Raw genomic sequence first — 19942 nt, 5'->3', positions numbered from 1 at the left:
TTTGTAATAGGAAATGTTCAGAATGATAGTATGGCAAAACAGGCCGAGAGGTAAAACTACCGAAAATTCTGGAAACTTGGAGCAGGCATCTAGCAGTATATGGTCTGAATTTACACTGTAGTTTAATTTAAATAACTATAACAATATATTAATGACCATAGTAGTTCTCACAGCCCCTCAAGCTATCTCCATAATTTGGTAAGATCATAACTAGACATGCAATTTTCTTTTTGAAAAAGTGCTTCACTATAGTTCAATCCTCTGGAATTCAGAACCACTTGAATGGACTGATTATTTACAATTATATGTTAACTAAAAGATCTCATCCGTCACAATGTAATTGAGACAGTTACTGCTTAGTCCTCTGTAGATTAGCAGACAGCCTGCAGTTTTTCCAATATTTAAAAAAAATCATGAACTCGGGAGTGCAAAAAGCAGAAAATAAGTTATTTTTGTAGATATCTAGGCAAGTTAGACCATTTCACAATCCACACTTAAGTCAATTAAAAAGCGGTCAAACTAACAACAAATAGTACGACACGTGAAGGTCTTAGAGTACTTACCAAAGGAGCCATGGCATCTAATTTGATTGATTTGGCAAGTGGAGACACCACAGCTATTCTGGGAAGAGTCAGCTCATCTTTTTTTTCTTTTACCTCATTTTCAGATTTTGCCTCATCACTCTGCTCCTCAGTTTCAGGTTTATCCAACTCTACCACCATGCGGTCTTCAGCCTCAGCTTCATGTTCTATTTCTTCCTTTACATCATCCATGTCAAGCACGTCTTTAAACAGCTCATCAATTATTTCAGAGTTATTTAGCTCTTCCTGAGAGGACGATTCCAATTCTGAGAGAGAAATAAAGCCTCTACTTGGATGCATGGCAAAGCAAATGTATTGGTACAAAATATGTCTCTTTTAGATTACTGCAAAATTCCATTCACAGAAAGGGTTAAAACAAGGCTGAACAATTTTAGCATCCTTCAGCACAATCTTTTACAAATCTGCAGGTCAGCAAAGTCTATATGATGCGGCAAAGCGAACTAGTCAAGCGATGCATACATGCAAAGATTCTGGGGATAAGATATGCATATTTGGATAGATAGGGGCTGATTAGTCAGCATGGTTTTCTACTTGGGAGATCGTAGATTAATAATTTGATAACAAGTTTTTTTGAATTAGTAACAAGAAGGTTGACAAGGACAAGGTCATAGATGTCACCTTTATGGACTTCAACAAGACCTATTAGGCTGCTATAGGTTAGATCACATGGAATCCGGCGAGAGCTGCAAACTAGATACAAAATGGGCTGAAGAGAAGGAAGCAGAGGATGCTGGTGGAAGGTTGTTTGTCGGATAGAGGCATGTGACAAGTAGTGCGCCTCAAGTTTGCAGACGTCATTAAAATAGGTGAAATCGTAGACAATGAAGATAACCATAAAAAATTACAGCAGAATTTTGATCAGTTGGGCAAGTGGGCCGAGGGATAGCTCTGAGTTTAATGCATATAAATGAGGTGTTGCATTTTTGGAAGTAATCCCAGGGTAGTTAAACTACCTTCACAGTGAATGGTAGGGCCCTGGAAAGTGTTGCAGAACAGAGGAATCTATGAGTACGGGTAAATGGTCTTGACCCGAAACATCACCCATTCCTTCTCTCCAGAGATTCTGCCTGTCCTGCTGAGTTACTCCAGCATTGTGTCTACCTTCGATTTAAACCAGCATTTGCAGTTCTTTCCTACACAGCACAGGTAAATGGTTCCTTGAAAGTAGTGTCACGGGTTGATGGGTGGTAAAGGTGGTTTTTGGTATGTTGGTCTTCATTAGTCAGAATACTGAGCATAGACATTAGGATATATAATATTAAAGTTGTACAAGACATTCGTGAGACCGCATTTGGAGTATTGTGTTCAGTTTGGTCACTCTACTTTAGAAAGGATGTCATTAAGTTGGATATTGCCAGTAGTCAAGCTACAGGGATGGGTTGCGCAGGCTAGGACTTTATTCCTTGGAGTGCAGGAGACTGAGGGGTGATCTTATTGAAGTGTATAAAATCATGAAGGGAATAGATAGGGTGAAAGCCGAGTCCTTTACCCAGAGTAGAGGAATAATGAACCAGAGGACACAGGTTTAAGTTGAGAGTAAAGATTTAAATTGAACCCGAGGGACAGCTTTTACACTCAAAGGGAGATGAGTAAATGGAAAAGCGACCAGATAAGGTACTGTAATTGAGGCAGGTGCTATAACATAATTGAAAGGACACTTATGGATAGGAAACATTTAGAGTGATATGGACCAAATGCTAACAAATTGGACTAGCTTGGATGGAGCATCTTGGTCGTCAAGGACGAGTTGTTCCAACGGGCATGTTTCAATGCTGTATGACTCTATATCCCATTTATAAAAGAGCATCAAAAAGAGGAATATTTCTACTTGTAGAGGCATCTTCATTCCTCAAACTGCAACTATATACAGAAATAAATTGCATCTGATAATTTCAAGTGGCCACAACAATGTTCTCATACCGATCTCAGAGATGCACTTTTCATCACTGTCAGTTTCTATATATTCTGACGATGGAATAGTTTGTGGCTCTAATGCAAAGGTGACCTTCTTTAGGGGAGTAGACCAATCCATGGGTTCTTTTCCCTTGCCGTCACCTAGTTTGGGATGAACACATTTTGCAAGGGTTACATGTTACGGGAGGAAAGCAAAATTGCAGTTAAATCGGAGGTATAAAGTTAATTATAATGTGCATTTTTATTCAGATGTGCATCTAAATACTTCAGTGATAGATAGGGACAGTGAGTCGGGAAGAAACAGAGTGTTAACATTTATTCCCATTATGTTTAATTCAAAAATATGGAAGAAACAAAAATGTAATTGACTGTAAAGCCAACACATCAAATGGTGGGTCCTGTAGTTAAAAACAAGCTCTCGTCACTTTCAAAATTCAATTAAAAAGAAAAATCAGAATTAGTAACACAAGAGCATATGACCCAGAGAGTTGTGAATCTGTGGAATTCTCTGCCACAAAGGCAGTGGAGGCCAATTTACTGGATGTTTTCAAGAGAGAGTTAGATTTAGCTCTTAGGGCTAAAGGAATCGAGGGATATGGGGGAAAAAGCCAGAACGGGGAACTGATTTTGGATGATCAGCCAAGTTCATATTGAATGGCGATGCTGGCTCAAAGGGCCAAATGGCCTACTCCAGCACCTATTTTCTATGAAGCAGAGCTAAAATTTCAGTTTGTAGCTTGATTGTGGCGGTGCAGTTAAGCAAGGCAGACACTATGCAGAGGTGTTGTCATCGCTGACAGCATGCAACAAGCAAGAACACAAAACTCTTTTGTAAACCAACATCTGCAGTTCCTTGTTTCAACACAAATCTTACCTTTGTCTTCAGTAATATGTAGGATTTCCTCATCATTTGGAGTGAACTTAAACCCCAAAGTGGTATAATTGCCAGGAAACATGTCCACTTGCGATTCTTTGCCTTCTTTCATCTCTGTCTGTTGTACTGTAATCTCCTTTTGAGGAAAGAATCAACAAAATTTGTGATTTTATGGGAGGCACAGTATCACCTATTTCAGCAATACCTTAAATTAATGATACACATAGAAAATAGGTGCAGGTCAATGTGATCATGGCTGATCATCCACAATCAGTACCCCATTCTCACCACTCACAAGGCAATGCAGTTGAACACGATAGAAAAGCATTTAGACACAGATGATCATCAGCGTAGAACTATCAGGAATAACAACGATGAGATGAAATACAGGAGATGGAGAATCCTGTGACATGGTGTCAAGACAACAACATAGCTTTCTATGTCAGCAAGTTGAAACAGGTTGGTTGTTGATCCAGAAAGCGAACACAAAGCTGCCCTCATCAACAAGCTTAAATAGAGATGGTCAACAGCTGCAAATTCTAAAGCATCCACATCGCCAGCAACCTAATCTGATACCTTCACCACTGATATAGTGATCAAAAATTGCATCAACACATTTACTTTCTTAAGTGTCCGAGGTTTTGCATGTCCATGAGAACACTCAAACTTCTGCAGATACTCCATGGAGTGTATTCTGACGAGGTGCATCTGTTGTGTGGCAACTGTTCTGCTCTCAACACCCCTAACTTGGAGAATAGCGAGCACAAGCCAGTCCATCACGGGCTCATCAGTTCCTCCCATCCAATCCATTCTTACAGTGTATTGCATCAGGAAGGCTTGAAGTATTCTCAATTACACCTGCCACCCTGGCTATTCGCTTTTCTCTCTTCTGCCTCCTGGGAGAAGATACAGGAGCTTGGACTTCAAGACTTAAGAACAGCCTTTTGCCACTCCCATCAGACTTCTAAACCAATGTCATTTCACACCCACTTCGCAGAGGGATCGCCACATAATACTACTTTTAATTCCACACTTTAGTTGTAACACAATTTTTTTTTGTACTTCAGATTACATAGAAAATAGGTGCAGGAGGAGGCCATTTGACCCTTCGAGCCAGCACTGCCATTCATTGAGATCATGGCTGAACATCCACAATCAGTAACCCGAGCCTGCCTCCTCCCCATATCCCTCGATTCCGCTAGTCCCAAGAGATCTAACTCTTTTAAATTCATCCAGTGAATTGGCCTCTACTGCCTTCTGTGGCAGAGAATTCCACAAATTCACAACTGTGAGAATTTTTTTTTCTCATCTCAGTTTTAAATGGCCTCCCCATTATTCTTAGACTGTGGCCCCCGATTCTGGACTTCCCCAACATTGGGAACATTTTTCCTGCATCTAGCTTATCCTGTCCTTTTATTTCATGTTTCTATAAGATGCCCTCTTATCCTTCTAAATTCCAGTGAATACAAGCCCAGCCTCTCCAATCTTTCCTCATGACACTCGCCATCCCAGGGATTAACCTCATGAACCTACGCTGCACTACCTCAATAGCAAGGATGTCCTTCCTCAAATTAGACCAAAACTGCACGCAATACTCCAGATGTGGTCTCACCAGGGCCCTGTACAATTGCAGAGGGACCTCTTTACTCCTATACTCAAATCCTCTCGTTATGAAGGCCAACATGCCATTAACATTCTTCACTGCCTGGTGTACCTGCATGTTTACTTTCAGTGACTGGTGTACAAGGACACCCAGGTCTCGTTGCACTTCCCATTTCTTAATCTGACACCATTGAGATAATAATCTGCTTCCTTGTTCTTGCCACCAAAGTGGATAACCTTACATTTATCTACATTAACCTCCTAGCATCCTCTTCGCAGTTCACACTGTAACCCAGCTTTGTGTAATCTGCAAATTTGCTAGTGTTACTTTTAATTCCATCATCTAAATCATTAATATATTGTGAATAGTTGCGGCACTCCACTCACCACTGCCTGCCAATCTGATCTGGCCAGGTAACTGATGTTTCAATCAATTGACCTACAATCATTCCATCATTCTGCCCTTTTGTATTTGTTGTACAAAAGGTGTTGGGATTTTCTTTAATCTGACTCAAAGTCATCCATGGCCCCCTTTTAATCACCTGCTTGAGTTCTTTCCTTCTGGCTTTATATCCTTAAAAGCCCCACTTTATTTATCTTCTTAAACCTTGAATTTGCTTCCTTTGTCTTTTTGAACAAATTTACAACCCTTTGTTCATCCAAAGTTTCCAGTACTTTGCCAGCCTTATCTCGTCTCCTTACTGGAACATGCCGGCCCTGAAGTTTGTTCAACTGCCATTTAAACAACTCCCATGCCAGAAGTATACTTACCCCAGAACAAATGCTTCCAACACACCCTCCCAAGCTCTTGCCCAATAACATTGTAATTTGCCTTACTCCATTTTAGTACCTTCCCACAAGGTCCCCAATATGCTCTTTGAATAAAACACCATTGACCTGGTCAGATCAATTTCCCAACACTAGGTCCAGTATATTCTCTTCTTGGGATATCTATCTACATACTGTTTCGGGAACCCTTCTTGGATGCACTTAAATTCTACCTCCTCCAAGCCTTCGGCTGAGCAAGTCCCAGTCAATAATGGGGAAGTTAATGTCACCCGATAAGACAGCGATAATGCTTTGGTATATTTTGGTAAGATGTCTACATATCAGTTCCTCTGTCTCCCACTGGCTATTGGGGGGCCTATAGTACAATCCCATTAGAGTGCTTAAACCCTTCTTACTTTTGAGCTCAGTTGAGTAACCAGATATTTGTCTGCTTGCTTTATTTGTTATATCAAAGACATGCTTGTACAATTCCCCACATTACAAGCTAGATGCCAGGAGCTGTGGGTGTGCCAGCCCATCTGATGAGACATGGATAGTCCTAAGGCTTTTTTGCATCCAATGCAATTACACATTTCTTGGCACTGGGATGGCTCAAGATAACTGGCCTGGCTTAAGATAACTGGCTTGAGAAGGGAGAATCCTCACAAGGTTGAAAACAATCATTTACTGGAATGCACTCAAGCATCGGCAATGTTTTTGCTTCAATTTTTGCATATGTGCTGGAATATAGCATTGACGAGGAAGATAATCAAGGGGAACTGGCTCCTTTGGTTAAACAGGCCTCTGCCATTCATAACAGGATGCAACAGCAACAGCAATAGTGTGTGTGTGTGCGCTGCTGTGGTGAACACTTACTGCTCATCACTAGCAGTGCCATTGAAGCCTCATCAGGTTGACAAATAATGACTGAACCATTGAAAGTGGAAATACCAGTGGGGAAAACAATTCTGTTGAATAACATCCCCCACCTATATTCTTCTAGAGGGAATAAAGTTCATTGTCCCTTACCTCAAGAGTTTCCTCACTTCCTGTGCAGGTCCTGGATGTTTTCTTTTTTACCCAAGGATTCTTCCCCTCAGTCTTGCCCCGAAGCATTGCTAGCTCCCGCTCGCGCTCCTAGAGACAGGAAAGCCAAGGTGTCAATGCATAGAATCAGAAACCCATCCACCACCCCATGTTCAGCAAAGAACAAACAGCAAGCAAATAAGTAATCTTTTACATTACAAGATGCCAATTAATCCTGGTCTTGCTTTCAAAACACACGACATATTACCAAGAGGAAAAAAAGTTTACATTGAATTTTGCACGTTACCTATTCTTAGGGGATAACTAGGGGATGACAGAAGAGCAGTTCTTTGACTCAGCATTCACAAATGAAATCAGCAGGGAAAATGTAGCACGTACAATGTATATGTTTTTTTTTGTCCTTTGACAATAGGCTCTAGTTAATATGGGCCCATTAAATGACTAGTATGGCAAGCAAAGAAAAAAAAAAAAAAAAAAAAGCAGACATCGAGCCAAGAACTACATAATGCACACCGTTGTACACCGCAAGACTCCCATCTATAAAAATCTTTAGTGTCAGTGTTAGAAATGTAATAAAAACGTACACCCATGAACAAGTATGACTAACTTTAAAAGTAAAAAAAATTTCCAAACAGAACACTCCTACTTAGTTGAACCGTCCACTTGATAATTTGTACAAAATATCATCAAAATTCAAAAGCACCAGAGCCTGGGCAATTTCCCTGGGCTGGCTGCAGGGAATTACTATTGATCCTCACACCATGTAATCAGGCGGTAAATGAGACCCAGGGGACATACTGCAAAGACCCAGCCCAAACATGGTATAAGGTTTTGGACAGAAGGCAAAGCAGAGGGCAGAACTTTTTCACCTAAGAGGCATTTTAAATATCTTTGACACTAGATGAAATTATTTGCATTTCGTTGTCTCTGTACTGTACACTGACAATGACAATTAAAATTGAATCTGAATCTGATTTGTTTTTATTGTTATTAAAATTGATGTTGCAAAAAAATCAAAAACAAATAAAAAATATTGTCACTCTCTCAGGTCTGGAATTGCCATCAAAATGAACGGTTCTTCAGCATTACACTTCAGATTGCCTTGACAGTACAGCGTCAGTCTGCTGCTGTGCCATCTGCTGATCAATGCATGCCGACTGTCCATGCATCTGTTCAACTCCAGGACTGGTGCATAAATAGCCACCATGCCCTCAAAAAAAAAAAACGGCGAGTCAGCAAGTCTCATCCTGAAGAGTTGTATTGATTGTCCAACTTTTCTTGTCCCAACAATCGCTCTTCAGTTATTGCTCACTCTTTTTGGAGTTGTAGTCATTCCATTACAATCCTCAAATTTTTAACGTTTATCATCTTCTGAAGTCAGCCTTTCAATTTATCCACAACGTTTAGTCCAATTTTCTATAAAAGTTACAACTTTCCATAAAATTGTGATATCACTGTACTCAGTCTTACCTTAATTGATAAACTTAAATTCATTTCAATCAATGTTTTGTTAGAATTTTCTCATTCATTTGCTAGTTAAAAAGGCTTGCATCAAAAAGATTCTAGTTAAAATTTCCATTCAAGTTTACTTCGCCTGCTCAATTAACAGCTTTTTAAAAAAAGTCAGAAGACAAAGCAGTCCACAATCTCACCCAATTCCTCAAAAAAAGTTAAGATCATTTCATCAACACCCTCATTCATCGCTTCGAGCAAGACTTGCAATACCAGGCATCTCAGCTCCATTTGACAAAGTCTGGCTCACTCCAAATCAATCCCATCTCAAAGTTAGCAAGCAAGTCATCCAACTACCACCTTGTCTGTTCTCGCCAAAACGGAACTCCAGTTCATCTCAATCCCATAATAGTTTCTTTTGAGCTTCAATAACATTGCATTTCCCAAGTTCAGGTAAAGGCAAGCTACTGCTAGCTTGTTGCAAGAAAAGTCTGTTAATTTAGCAATCTCGGGATTTTGGTAATGCCGGACTATTGGATGTTGTTTCTTTTATTACCCCAACACACAATGTACAAAAAGGAATTCGGTATTAGAATAAAATTTCCGAGGAACCTACTTTAAAGCAAGTGCAGGAACCATAGTTCCTGTGAGCTAGATGCCAAACCATCAGGGTTTCAAAGTATTCAGATAGCAGATTATTAAAGTCTTATTGTACACATTATCATTCACATCACTCAGCCTTGCTTAATTCTTCACCATCAAAAATAACCATGTTTAACCTTTCCTTTATTTACCTCCTCAGTTATTCCTTCATGGGTCCAATCCCAAATTTGGGAATTCTGCAATTCAAACACTTATTCAAGTTGTGGTTCATTAAGCCGGTTTACATTTGTGTTAATAAATCAAGATATGAAGTTTACCCTTTTTATCCGAATAACATGAGAGGCACTGGGAGTAGAGTTCTGAAACAGCATTGCCTGAATGGCTTTGGTATTTGGAGTTACTTCAGGGCTGAGGAAGTTTCCCATTTGTCCTTGGTTCTGTTTCTCATGATTCATCTCTTCAAATTTGTCTCGAACTGCTTGCACAACAATGCTACCTGTATTTCAATAAAGAAAGAATAGATTATAATTGATTAAAAAGTGGTCTTTATTCACATGATCTGGAAGTATTTTTTTTAATTTCATAGCTTAACTTCATTGGGTTGTATACAAAAAATGATAACTAGCCAGAACAAGCTACACTGCCGGTAAATGATCTCCATCTGCTACTCCTAAAAGTTATGTATCCAATCCAGAACTATAAAATGCTTAGCTAATATTTTTACATTGCCTCCATTGCCTTAGCATTTAAGTTCCTGGGAACCATAATCTCCAAGGACCTTAAGTGGGGGGTTACCATCGACTCCACAGTCAAAAAGGCACAACAGAGGATGTACTTCCTGCGGCAGCTGAGGAAGCACAATCTGCCACAGACAACGATGGTCGAATTGTACACGGCCATCGTAGAGTCTGTTCTCACTTTCTTCATCATGGTCTGGTTTGGCTCAGTCTCCAAGCACGACACATGGAGGCTGCAGCGAATCGTCCGATCAGCAGAGAAGATTATTGGCTGCAACCTTCCCTCCATTGATGGTACACTGCAAGGGCCAGGAAGCAAGCGGGCAAAATCATCTCTGACCCCTCTCACCCTGGCCACAAACTCTTTGAATCACTTCCCTCTGGAACTCGACTCTGGAAGGCGACTCCGGACTGTCAAAGCTGCCACAGCCAGACATAAAAATAGCTTTCATCCACGAGTAGTTGCTCTACTCAACAGCCAAAAATCTGTAGCCTGCCTTTGATCTGGTATTTTGTTGGTTCACATGCTTGATCAATGGTGTTTTATCAATTCAATTCAATTCAACTTTAATGTCATCGCACAAATACAAGTACGAGTACAACAAAATGCAGTTTTGCATCTCGTTGTACTCATACTTGTATTTGTGTGATGACATTAAAGTTGAATTGAATTGAATTGATAAAACACCATTGATCAAGCATGTGAACCAACAAAATACCAGATCAAAGGCAGGCTACAGATTTTTGGCTGTTGAGTAGAGCAACAACAATTAATGTTTTATTATTATTAATGTTTAGTGTTTTCTGAGCCATTTGTAACTGTCACTGTATGACACGTTGTTAGTTGTGGGTGGAGCACCAAGGCAAATTCCTTGTATGTGAATACTTGGCCAATAAACTTACTTATTTAACAAAATCACATTATAGATGTATATACATGCAATATCATGCCCAAAGCAAGATCAATAGCTAGTTTCTTAAGATTGGTCAGGGGATACATTTTGGCCAGGACTTCATATCTCTGTACACTTTTACAGAGAGTAAAGCAGACGAGGACATAGATATTGTCTGTAGCACTCCACCAATCCAGCCTTTATGGTAGAGCGGCCGGACGGAAGCCACTCCTCAGTAAGAGGCACATGACAGCCCGCTTGGAGTTTGCCAAAAGGCACTTAAAGGACTCTCAGAACATGAGAAACAAGATTCTCTGGTCTGATGAAACCACGATTGAACTCTTTGGTCTAACATAGAGAAGCAGGAGTAGGCCATTCAGCCCTTCGAGCCTGCACTGCCATTCAATATGATCATGGCTGTAAACCAGGCACCTGTAAACCTGGCCAATACCATACCTACGGTGAAGCATGGTGGTGGCAGCATCATGCCCTGGGGATGTTTTTCAGCGGCAGGAACTGGGAGACTAGTCAGGATAGAGGGAAAGATGAACGGAGCAAAGTACAGAGAGATCCTTGATGAAAACCTGCTCCAGAGCGTTCTGGACCTCAGACTGGGGCGGAGGTTCACCTGCCAACAGGATAACGACCCTAAGCACACAGCCAAGACAACGCAGTAGTGGCTAAGTGACAAGTCTGGAAATGTCTTTTGAGTGGCCCAGCCAGAGCCCGGACTTGAACCCGATCGAACATCTCTGGAGGGACCTGAAAATAGCTGTGCATCGATGCTCCCCATCCAACCTGACAGAGCTTGAGGGAATTTGCAGAGAAGAATGACAGAAATTACCCAAATACAGGTGTGCCAAGCTTGTAGTGTCATACTCAAGATGACTTGAGGCTGTAATCGCTGCCAAAGGTCCTTCAACAAAGTACTTAGTAAAGTGTCTGAATACTTACATAAATGTGATATTTGTTATTTCTTTTCAATTACTTTGCAAAAATTTCTAGACACCGGTTTTCACTTTTTTTATTATGGGGTATTGTCCATAGATTGATGATTAAAAAAAGTTTAATCCATTTTAGAATAAGGCTGTAATGTAACGTAACAAAATGTGGAAAAAGTGAAGGGGTCTGAATACTTTCTGAATGCACTGTATCACCATATAGCAAGGACTATACAGCTACAAATTGGTCTTCTGTCTCCAACTTGAGCCAGAAACCAGACTCCCCATTCTCCACGAGGATGTGACAGTGCGCCTGATGTCCAATATAAAAATAACTGGTTGAAACAGAGATCTGGCATTATCCTTGAACACAAAACTAATTGTTCAAGTTAGCAACATTTCAGAGCTGGGAAAGATTGGCGATTCACGAATAATAAGGAGCTTTTAAAGTTGTAGAGAAACAGGGGAGGCCAGGGTGTGGGAAATCCTAAAGAATGACAGTGATAGTGAACAGCAAGAAAAGATTGAATAACTAAAGTGGCAGGTGGTATGCACCAGCTAGCTAAGAATGGCAAAGGCTAAGTAATTAGAGGCCACATCTATTGAAATAATATTTGGCTTGGAAATAAAATCCAATAGAGAAAAGAAATGCTAGAAAGACAAGATAAGGCTTGAATGGACGCTCACCTGAATTCATTGGATTGGATTGTATTCAATTTATTGTTATTATCTCATAAGAGACAACAAAATTGATTTTCCTTACAATCAAGTAACATAAAATAAATAATGAATAAATAAAACTTTTTTTTTTTTTAAAGCACAACCTTCTGGATTATGAATTTAGTATTGGGCCATATCATAAAATGAAGGGCACTTCCATTAAGGAATTGATGGATTAGTATTAGAGGCTGAAGACAGGCACAGCAGAGTGGGGGTAATATTAAATTGTACAACCACAATTCAGGGTCATATTTATAGAACGACTAGAGGTTATGCAAACCAGTAATCAATCTATATGTTTACAAAATATCATAATAGTAAGACAATAAGTCAAGCAGAGCACACTTACTTGAGATTAATGAAGTTTTCACATCCATAGAAGGCATGACGGTTTGATCTGTAGTCTCTTTTCTGGCCTGTTTCCACAAAAGAGTGTTAAAATCTAAATATTTAATGTGGTTCATTTGGAATTTTGCAACAAATAGGGATGCTAACGGGTATGTAGCTCAAAAGTTAATTGATTTGTAAGAAGTACAACAACATTCCTCGAGAAGCATCACAAAGCAATCCCAGGTGTACAAGCCTGGGGGACTTGCCCGATCCCAATAAATAGTTTTAATTCCTCAAGGTTCATATGCAAGGGATTAATTTGCTTTGTTGCTAATGTACAAACTGCAGATTGCACCATTTGTATTGTTAGTGCTTTTATTGTAACAATTCGTCCTCGGGTACCTGAAAGAATCTTAAAATCTGGGTACTACACAAAACAGGTCACTAAAAGCTTGAAAAGATAATTTAAGAGGCAGAGATATTAAACTGTTTAAAATGATTGTTTGGTGCAGTAGGGTAGAAGGTTGAAGAGATCCCAGAATTTCAGGCATTTGCAGCTGAAGACAGTTGCTAATGATGGATTCAGTTAAAATAAACAGAAGGACAGTCAAGTGACCAGAACTGGAGAATGCAGATTAGCAAGGGCTAGTTTGGAGATGGAAATTGGAGGGTTGGGATGAATTCGGAAATAGAAGACAATTTAAAAATGTCATGGCCAGATTGTAGCAAGACATGATGGTCAGAGAAGGGAGAAGAGTAGCAAGGTAATATGGCAAGAATATCCATGATGCAGCCAGTGCGGGTGACAGAAGAATATCTTGTGACGAAAACCAAATTAAGGGCATGGTATTATCATTTAGGTTATTGACAAGGGCAATTGATTGATAGAAATACATGGTTACAGTATTATGGCCCATTCAGTTTCTGCCAGCAGTTACACTGCAGCTTTAAATTCTTTACATTCTGATATTTATACAGCTTTCTCTTTTAAACAATTGAAGCGGCCTCCACAAATAATCCTGGCATTGTATTCCACACGCTAATCACTGTCATTTTGATTCTATCACCAATCACATAGAACAGCGCAGGAACATCCACTTTGTATCTCCAAGCTCTTAACACCTATGTTGATGAGAACAGTTCAACTGCTTATTCCTTTCATGATTTCAAATGTTTCTACCAGACTTCTTGACAGCCTCGTATTCCAAAAACAACAGTTATTTTCAGTAGATCGCCACGATTCAAGGACCAATTGAATTACCTTCTTAATAGCTGGTCTGATGAGATCATTCTTCCAGGCGTTGATCATTTCTGCTGGAGAAGCCATTCCATATTTTGTGTCTGAAGGTAACCGTGCATTGGAGAGAAGATCTAAATAGATGGTGTATGTCATTACAATCATCTTCTTACAATAGCTGTGCCACTGTTGCTTATACAATGATATTTATAAACATGATATAGCTAGCTTCCTAACTTACAAAGATATCCTGTTTCAAAGTAAGGCACAACACATACCATCAGAACACAATTCTTTCTTCTGTTCAGCTAGTCTTCGAAGCCGTGATTGCACCGAGGGAACCATGGGAGTGTCTGGCTTGACTTCATGCTCAAGGTTTCTAAACTTTGATGACATATGAGATTCCACAGGATTAATGTTTTCCATCTCTTCATCCAAGGACAAAGGCGTTTGACTCTTTAGAGAATCTAGAGACGATGCTGGAAGGAGTAAGGTGGTGTACAATATGGGTTTAAAATAAACAATTCCATTTAAAAATCAAATAAAACACGCTGGAATCCCTTCTCCCTCACCCAGCCGCTTTCGCCAGTTATCTTACACTACACATAATCTCTGGTTATCAACATCCCTGTTGCTATATTCATTTCCTCTCAAAAACAAAACCTTCTGAAAAACATCCGCACAACTGCCCCTGCTCAGTAAGAACAACCCCAGACTCTAGTTTCAAGAAAACTGCACCACTGAAATGAACTGAAGTGTGTGGTGCCCAGTAATGCTTAATTCTACAGATGTTTTTAAGAATAGCATCAAAGTTTTGATTTTGTATTCCGTTCTTCTTAAACCATTACTGTAGGAAAGAACTGCAGATGTTGGTTTAAACGTGACAAATAGGCAGACTGGAATAGCAGGACAGGCAGAATCTCTGGAGAGAAGAAATAGGTGACATTTCAGGTCGAGACCCTTCTTCAGACTGATGTCAGGGGAGTGGGCGGCACAAAGATAGAATGTAGATATAGAATGCTGGAGTAACTCAGCGGGGCAGGCAGCATCTCTGGAGAGAAGGAATGAGTGATGTTTTGCGTCGAAACATTTCTTCAGAGATAGAATGTAGTCGGAGTCAGTGAGGCTGGTGAGAGAACTGGGAAGGGAAAGGGGATGGAGATAGAGGGAGAGCAAGGGCTATTTGAAGTCATAGAAATTAATGTTCAAACCGCTGGGGTGTAAACTACCCAAGCGAACTACGAGGTGCAGTTCCTCCAATTTGTGCTGGGCCTCACTCTGACAATGGAGGAGGCCCAGGACAGAAAGATCAGATTGGGAATGGATGGGGGAGTTAAAGTGCTGAGCAACAGGGAGATCAAGTGCTGAGCAACCAGGAGATCAGGTTGGTTAAGGCAGACTGAGTGGAGGAGTTCAGCGAAACAATTACCGAGCCAGTGCTTGGTCCCGCTGATATGCACGAGTTGACGCATGGAACAGCGCATACAGTAGATGAGGTTGCAGGAGGTGCAAGTGAACCTCTGCCTCACCTGAAAAGACTGTTGGGGTCCTTGGATGGAGTCGGGGGGGGGGGGGGGGGGGGGGGGGGGGGGGGAGGTAAAGGGACAGGTGCTGCATCTCCTGCGGTTGCAGGGCAAAGAACATGAAAGGGGTGGAGATGGGAAGATGTAGCCAGTCGTGGAATCCCGTTGGAGGTGGCGAAAATGTTGGAGGATTATATGCTGTGTGTAGCGGCTGATGGGGTGGAAGGTGAGGATAAGGGCGACTCTGTCCTTATTACGGATGGGGGGGGGGGGGGGGGGGTAGAGAGAGCAAGAGTGGAAGAGCTGTGGGATATTGAGGAGACCCTAGTGAGAGCTTCATCTTTAATGGAAGGGGGGGAAACCCCCGTTCCCTAATGAATCGGAGATGTCCTCATTCTTTAGGAAATGGGGGTTTCCCCCTTCCATTATAGACGAGGCTCTCGCTAGGGCCTGCTCGATATCCCACTGCTCCCCCATCCGTTACAAGGACAGAGTACCCCTTCTTTTTTGTGTCTACCTTCTTAAACCATTGTTTTGACACCTTCAAAAAAAAGAATAAACATATTTTGGCCTCTACCTCTATTTATTTTACATTCAGAGGGTTTGCTAGTCGAAGAGATTTTCAGGTCTTTAAATAAGTTGCCACATTACAAAAGCGCTAAAAACATAGGGTTCTTGAAATAAGCTCATGCCAACAGAGCTCTTCACTTAGAACTCACTTTTACAAAATGAAATTTCACAAATGTCTTTCCCACAAGAAAGATTTTTTTCCAATAAAAGGTATCTGCTTCTTGGAGACATAACTAATAACAAGCACAAAGCAATGATGATAAAGTTGCCTTAGAGCAACATGTATTTTTAGAGAAACAAGAAACTGTAAAAAAAAACTAAAGGGTTGGATCGGATGCGGTAGATGAGGTCAGTGGAGGTGCACATAAACCCGTCTCACTTGAAAGGATTGCTGGGATCCCTGGTAGGAGGCAAGGGAGAAGGTATAGGGACCCATACCTATAGGGAGGCATGTAGACACAAAATTCTGGAGAGGAATGGGTGACATTTCGGGTCGAGACCCTTTTTCAGACTGATGTCAGGGGAATGGGCGGTACAGAGATAAAATGTAGCTGGGGACAGTAAGAGTAGTAAGAGAACTGGGGAGGGGGAGGGGATGGAGAGAGAGGGAAAGCAAGGGCTACTTCAGGTATGGAGATGTCTATTTTTTATCTTCCAGTTCAAATGCAACACATGGCTTAAAATGTTCTTAAAAGGGAGTGATAGATTTTTCAATTTTTCCATGCTGGGACTAAAAACAAGTTTGTAAATAGGAAAATAAGAGAGGTTGGAGTAAGATCAAGTACAAAGGCAGGGGAATCAATGCAAGTTAATAAGCAAATTTTAAGAAACCATGGAAAGTAGTTTGGAAAGAAATTAAAGATAATTTGAAGAAGCACCTCAGGTTGTTAATGAATTTCACTAATCTTCTAGTCATTTACAATTTCAATAGTTTAAAAGGATGTGGTAAAATGACCATGCCTAGTAGGCAACAGCCAAGTTAGTTTCTGGTTTGTAATCAACATAATACCTCAATGGAAAATGAAAAACTACACAGATCAGTAGAATGTGACCACTCTATTTTTGTACCACAAAGGCAGTGTGGGAAAACCTTTTGAGTAGAATTGCTTGCAGTTTAACCAGTGTAACTCACCTCCCTCATTTCCTTCATTGTCTGTGGAAGGCTGCCTCAAGCGCTTCAAAGGGCTGCGCAACATCGACTCCACAGTGCAAAGAGATGACATGTTTTTATATCACTTTAAGTACAATGTTGTCTGCAAAGCAAGAGTAGAAAGGCCCAAATAATAATGCAACTTGCTATCACATCTACAATTTTCAAAATGAGATGCATAAGCAAAGTTCTGTCATACGCCCAAAAAGACAAATTATCAACAAATTCCATACTACTCAGCTGTGAACGGCTATGTCATTGCAGAATGTCTCATCGTCAAAACGTTCGAGCAAGATTTCATCTGGATCTAACAGAAAGTCAATTAATTGCTGAACAACATCTTGCTTTAACGTTTTGGTGATGAGACATTTTGCAATAATATGGCTGTTCACTTCGAGACCCATCCATTCATCCGTTTACTTGTTGGCTCTCAAAATGTTTCTTGTCAACCAATGACAGACTGACGAGATGGGCAACCACTTCATTTTTTCTCTTACTAGGAAGACATATCTAAGATATCAAGAAGCCTCTACCAATCCCATTACCCACAAAAATGCACAAATCCAACATCATAATCAACAGGAGATTTTGTGTTGCCCCACTTAAAATACAAGTTAAGTTGTGCTGAATGTGTTGGAAAGAACATTACAGCAAAGTTTGGGGCTGACAAAATAGTGGTAAACTCCCTCAGCAAGGACAAATCCTGGTAAATGATAAGATGGATACAGGCGAGGGTTCTATTGGCCAGTGGATGGTGTAAGTAGCAAAGGCCAGAGGTGAAAAGGAGCCAAAACATAAGGAGAGAAGGGGAGTGAAGTGAGGAGGAACAAGATAGAATCAAGATATTTGAAGAGGAAGGTACACAAAAAAAAGCTGGAGAAACTCAGCGGGTGCAGCAGCATCTATGGAGCGAAGGAAATAGGCAACGTTTCGGGCCGAAACCCTTCAGTTCAGCAGCAGGAGGCAGAAACAATATACCAAGGCAGATCTACTTGTGAGCTTTGGATGGAGATAGTAACAGACACTGCAGTATTGGGGAAATACACGATTAGATGTTATGCATGGGAGATCAGGGACAATAAGATTGGAGATGCTCTGGGAGGTGGTGTCCTGGAGTTTATCAAAGGCATGGTCGAGGAGTAGGTAGAGGACTATCGTAGGTGTCCAATAGTTGATGCCTGGCCTCAGCATGATAGAGGTTATCTTGCAGACAACAACAACAACCTTTTCAACAGATTTGGCGACAATATAGGGATTGTTATTGAGTGAGCAGAGGGGCAAGATTGGAGTGGGCAAGGGGAAGAGTGAACAGTTAATATTACGGAACCAGTGGGAAATAAATGAGAGGGTAGAAGGCTGGCAGCGGGAGTCCAGGAGCGGAAGAGTGACTTGAATGCGGCCAACTTGCTCATCAGGACCCACGGCCCGAGGTGGCCGCATTTATCACGTTTAATGCGAATGAAAACAGTGGGATTGATCAGCCTCCACCACGCCCCCACCCCACCCTGTGGCCGGTGGGTGAAAGCTGCCAAGTTTGACGCGAATGATGGGCGAGCCCATGGTGTTTGGCACATTGCTGGTCCCGCATGCATTCCTGAGCTGGGCGGCCACGGGGCGATATTCCTCCGTATACGCACCGCGGTTACATGAAGCTCATGCGGGGAAAGAGTTCGCCTGCAAACGCGCCTTGAGTTTACTGGAGCACCCCTCAATTAAACATACATCGCCAATCGGCAGCCAATTGTGCTGTCACAGATTACACGTGAAAGGGGGCCCTTCACCCGGACCGCCTCCAGGAAGAAGCAAAGATAGAGCTCCTCTAGTATATTTGGGTAGAAGTGTTGTGGTAGAAGCGACAGAGGCCGAGGGAGCTCCAGCGTTCGGCACGAATGCTCCACCAGAATGCACTCAGTCTGCAACCAACAACCGACCCGTCCGCACCCTGCGCGGTGACAAGATCTTATTCCCGGTCCCGGTCCCCCTCCCCCCGCACCGTGAGCTGCGCCTCCTTATTCCCGGTCCCCCTCACACCACCTTATTCTCGGTCCCCCCGCACCACCTCCTTATTGCCGGTCCCCCCCTCACACCGCCTTATTCCCGGTCCCCCCCGCCCGCTTATTCCCGTCCCCCTCTCCTTATTCCCGGTCCCCCTCACACCGCCTCCTTATTCCCGGTCCCCCCCGCACCGTCTCCTTATTCCCGGTCCCCCCCGCACCGTCTCCCTATTCCCGGTCCTTCGGCTGCTCCACTCACTCGCACACATCAACCGCCGCTCCTCTTGTTCAAATTCCGGCGCCCTTTCCCGCGCATGCGCATCAACAAACAGTCGCTCAGTGTTTAGCCAGACAAGGAAACAGCCACGTGGGCGGTGGCCTCCTTGGCAGCGCGTCCCTACCGGTGGGAGGGCGGTATGATCCTGCCAATCTGCCATTCGTCTATCGGAAACGGGATTGAGCTCACACACGTTTATATCTGGAAAAGTGAATGACCTTTATGTTTTATCCATTTTTAACGCTATGGTTGATCTGAGGGGCAGTCACGGTGGCTTGATAAAAATGTTAAATTGTCCAAGTTGGCGATATGCAGAGTACTGCCCTGCCGACTACAAAATTCAGAAGGTTGAGAATACCATACTTTTTAAATTTAGATTACTTGTTCTGGTGATTTAATGTGTTTATAATTAATTGCTAGAGAAAGGGATTCATTCTTTTGAAATTCAAATACTCCCAAGTTAAATTATGAAACTAGTCGTTTACAGCAAATATCAGGCAGCTGGAAATGAATGCAAAGGATAATCGACCATCTGGAGAACATGGATAAATGATGCTGTGGTTCGAGACTCTATCTGAGACATCTCCATCCTTTCCATGTTCTCCAGAGAAGCTGCATAACCTGCTGAATTTCACCAGCACTTCGTGCCCTTTTATATATTAATCAGCATCTGCAGTTCTTTACTTCTATATGCCATAAGAAGCATGT

The 19942-nt window shown here is 41.7% G+C and overlaps 1 protein-coding gene across 3 annotated transcripts in view; it reads right to left on the bottom strand.

Annotated features, from left to right (window-relative positions):
• LOC129705212 (anillin-like) overlaps positions 1-19315 on the bottom strand; it is a 48052-nt gene extending 28737 nt beyond the window's left edge. For 2 of the 3 annotated variants that reach the window (XM_055648680.1, XM_055648681.1), the window contains exons 1-10: positions 19217-19315; positions 16946-17066; positions 13999-14199; positions 13745-13854; positions 12503-12569; positions 9180-9358; positions 6790-6897; positions 3391-3526; positions 2523-2657; positions 564-847 (exon numbers count right to left, since the gene is read on the bottom strand). In XM_055648680.1, the coding sequence (XP_055504655.1) occupies positions 564-847; positions 2523-2657; positions 3391-3526; positions 6790-6897; positions 9180-9358; positions 12503-12569; positions 13745-13854; positions 13999-14199; positions 16946-17036 (1311 nt within the window). In that variant the 5' untranslated portion in view covers positions 17037-17066; positions 19217-19315. The remainder of the gene's footprint in view (positions 1-563; positions 848-2522; positions 2658-3390; positions 3527-6789; positions 6898-9179; positions 9359-12502; positions 12570-13744; positions 13855-13998; positions 14200-16945; positions 17067-19216) is intronic. The other variant, XM_055648682.1, reaches the window with a different exon arrangement.
• Between the last annotated feature and the right edge of the window lie 627 nt (positions 19316-19942).

This window comes from Leucoraja erinacea, chromosome 17 (assembly GCF_028641065.1).
Source record: "Leucoraja erinacea ecotype New England chromosome 17, Leri_hhj_1, whole genome shotgun sequence".
In the NCBI taxonomy this organism is placed as follows: domain Eukaryota; kingdom Metazoa; phylum Chordata; class Chondrichthyes; order Rajiformes; family Rajidae; genus Leucoraja; species Leucoraja erinaceus.
The sequence above is the reverse complement of the archived record's forward strand: the minus strand, read 5'-3'. Positions and strand labels throughout refer to the sequence as shown.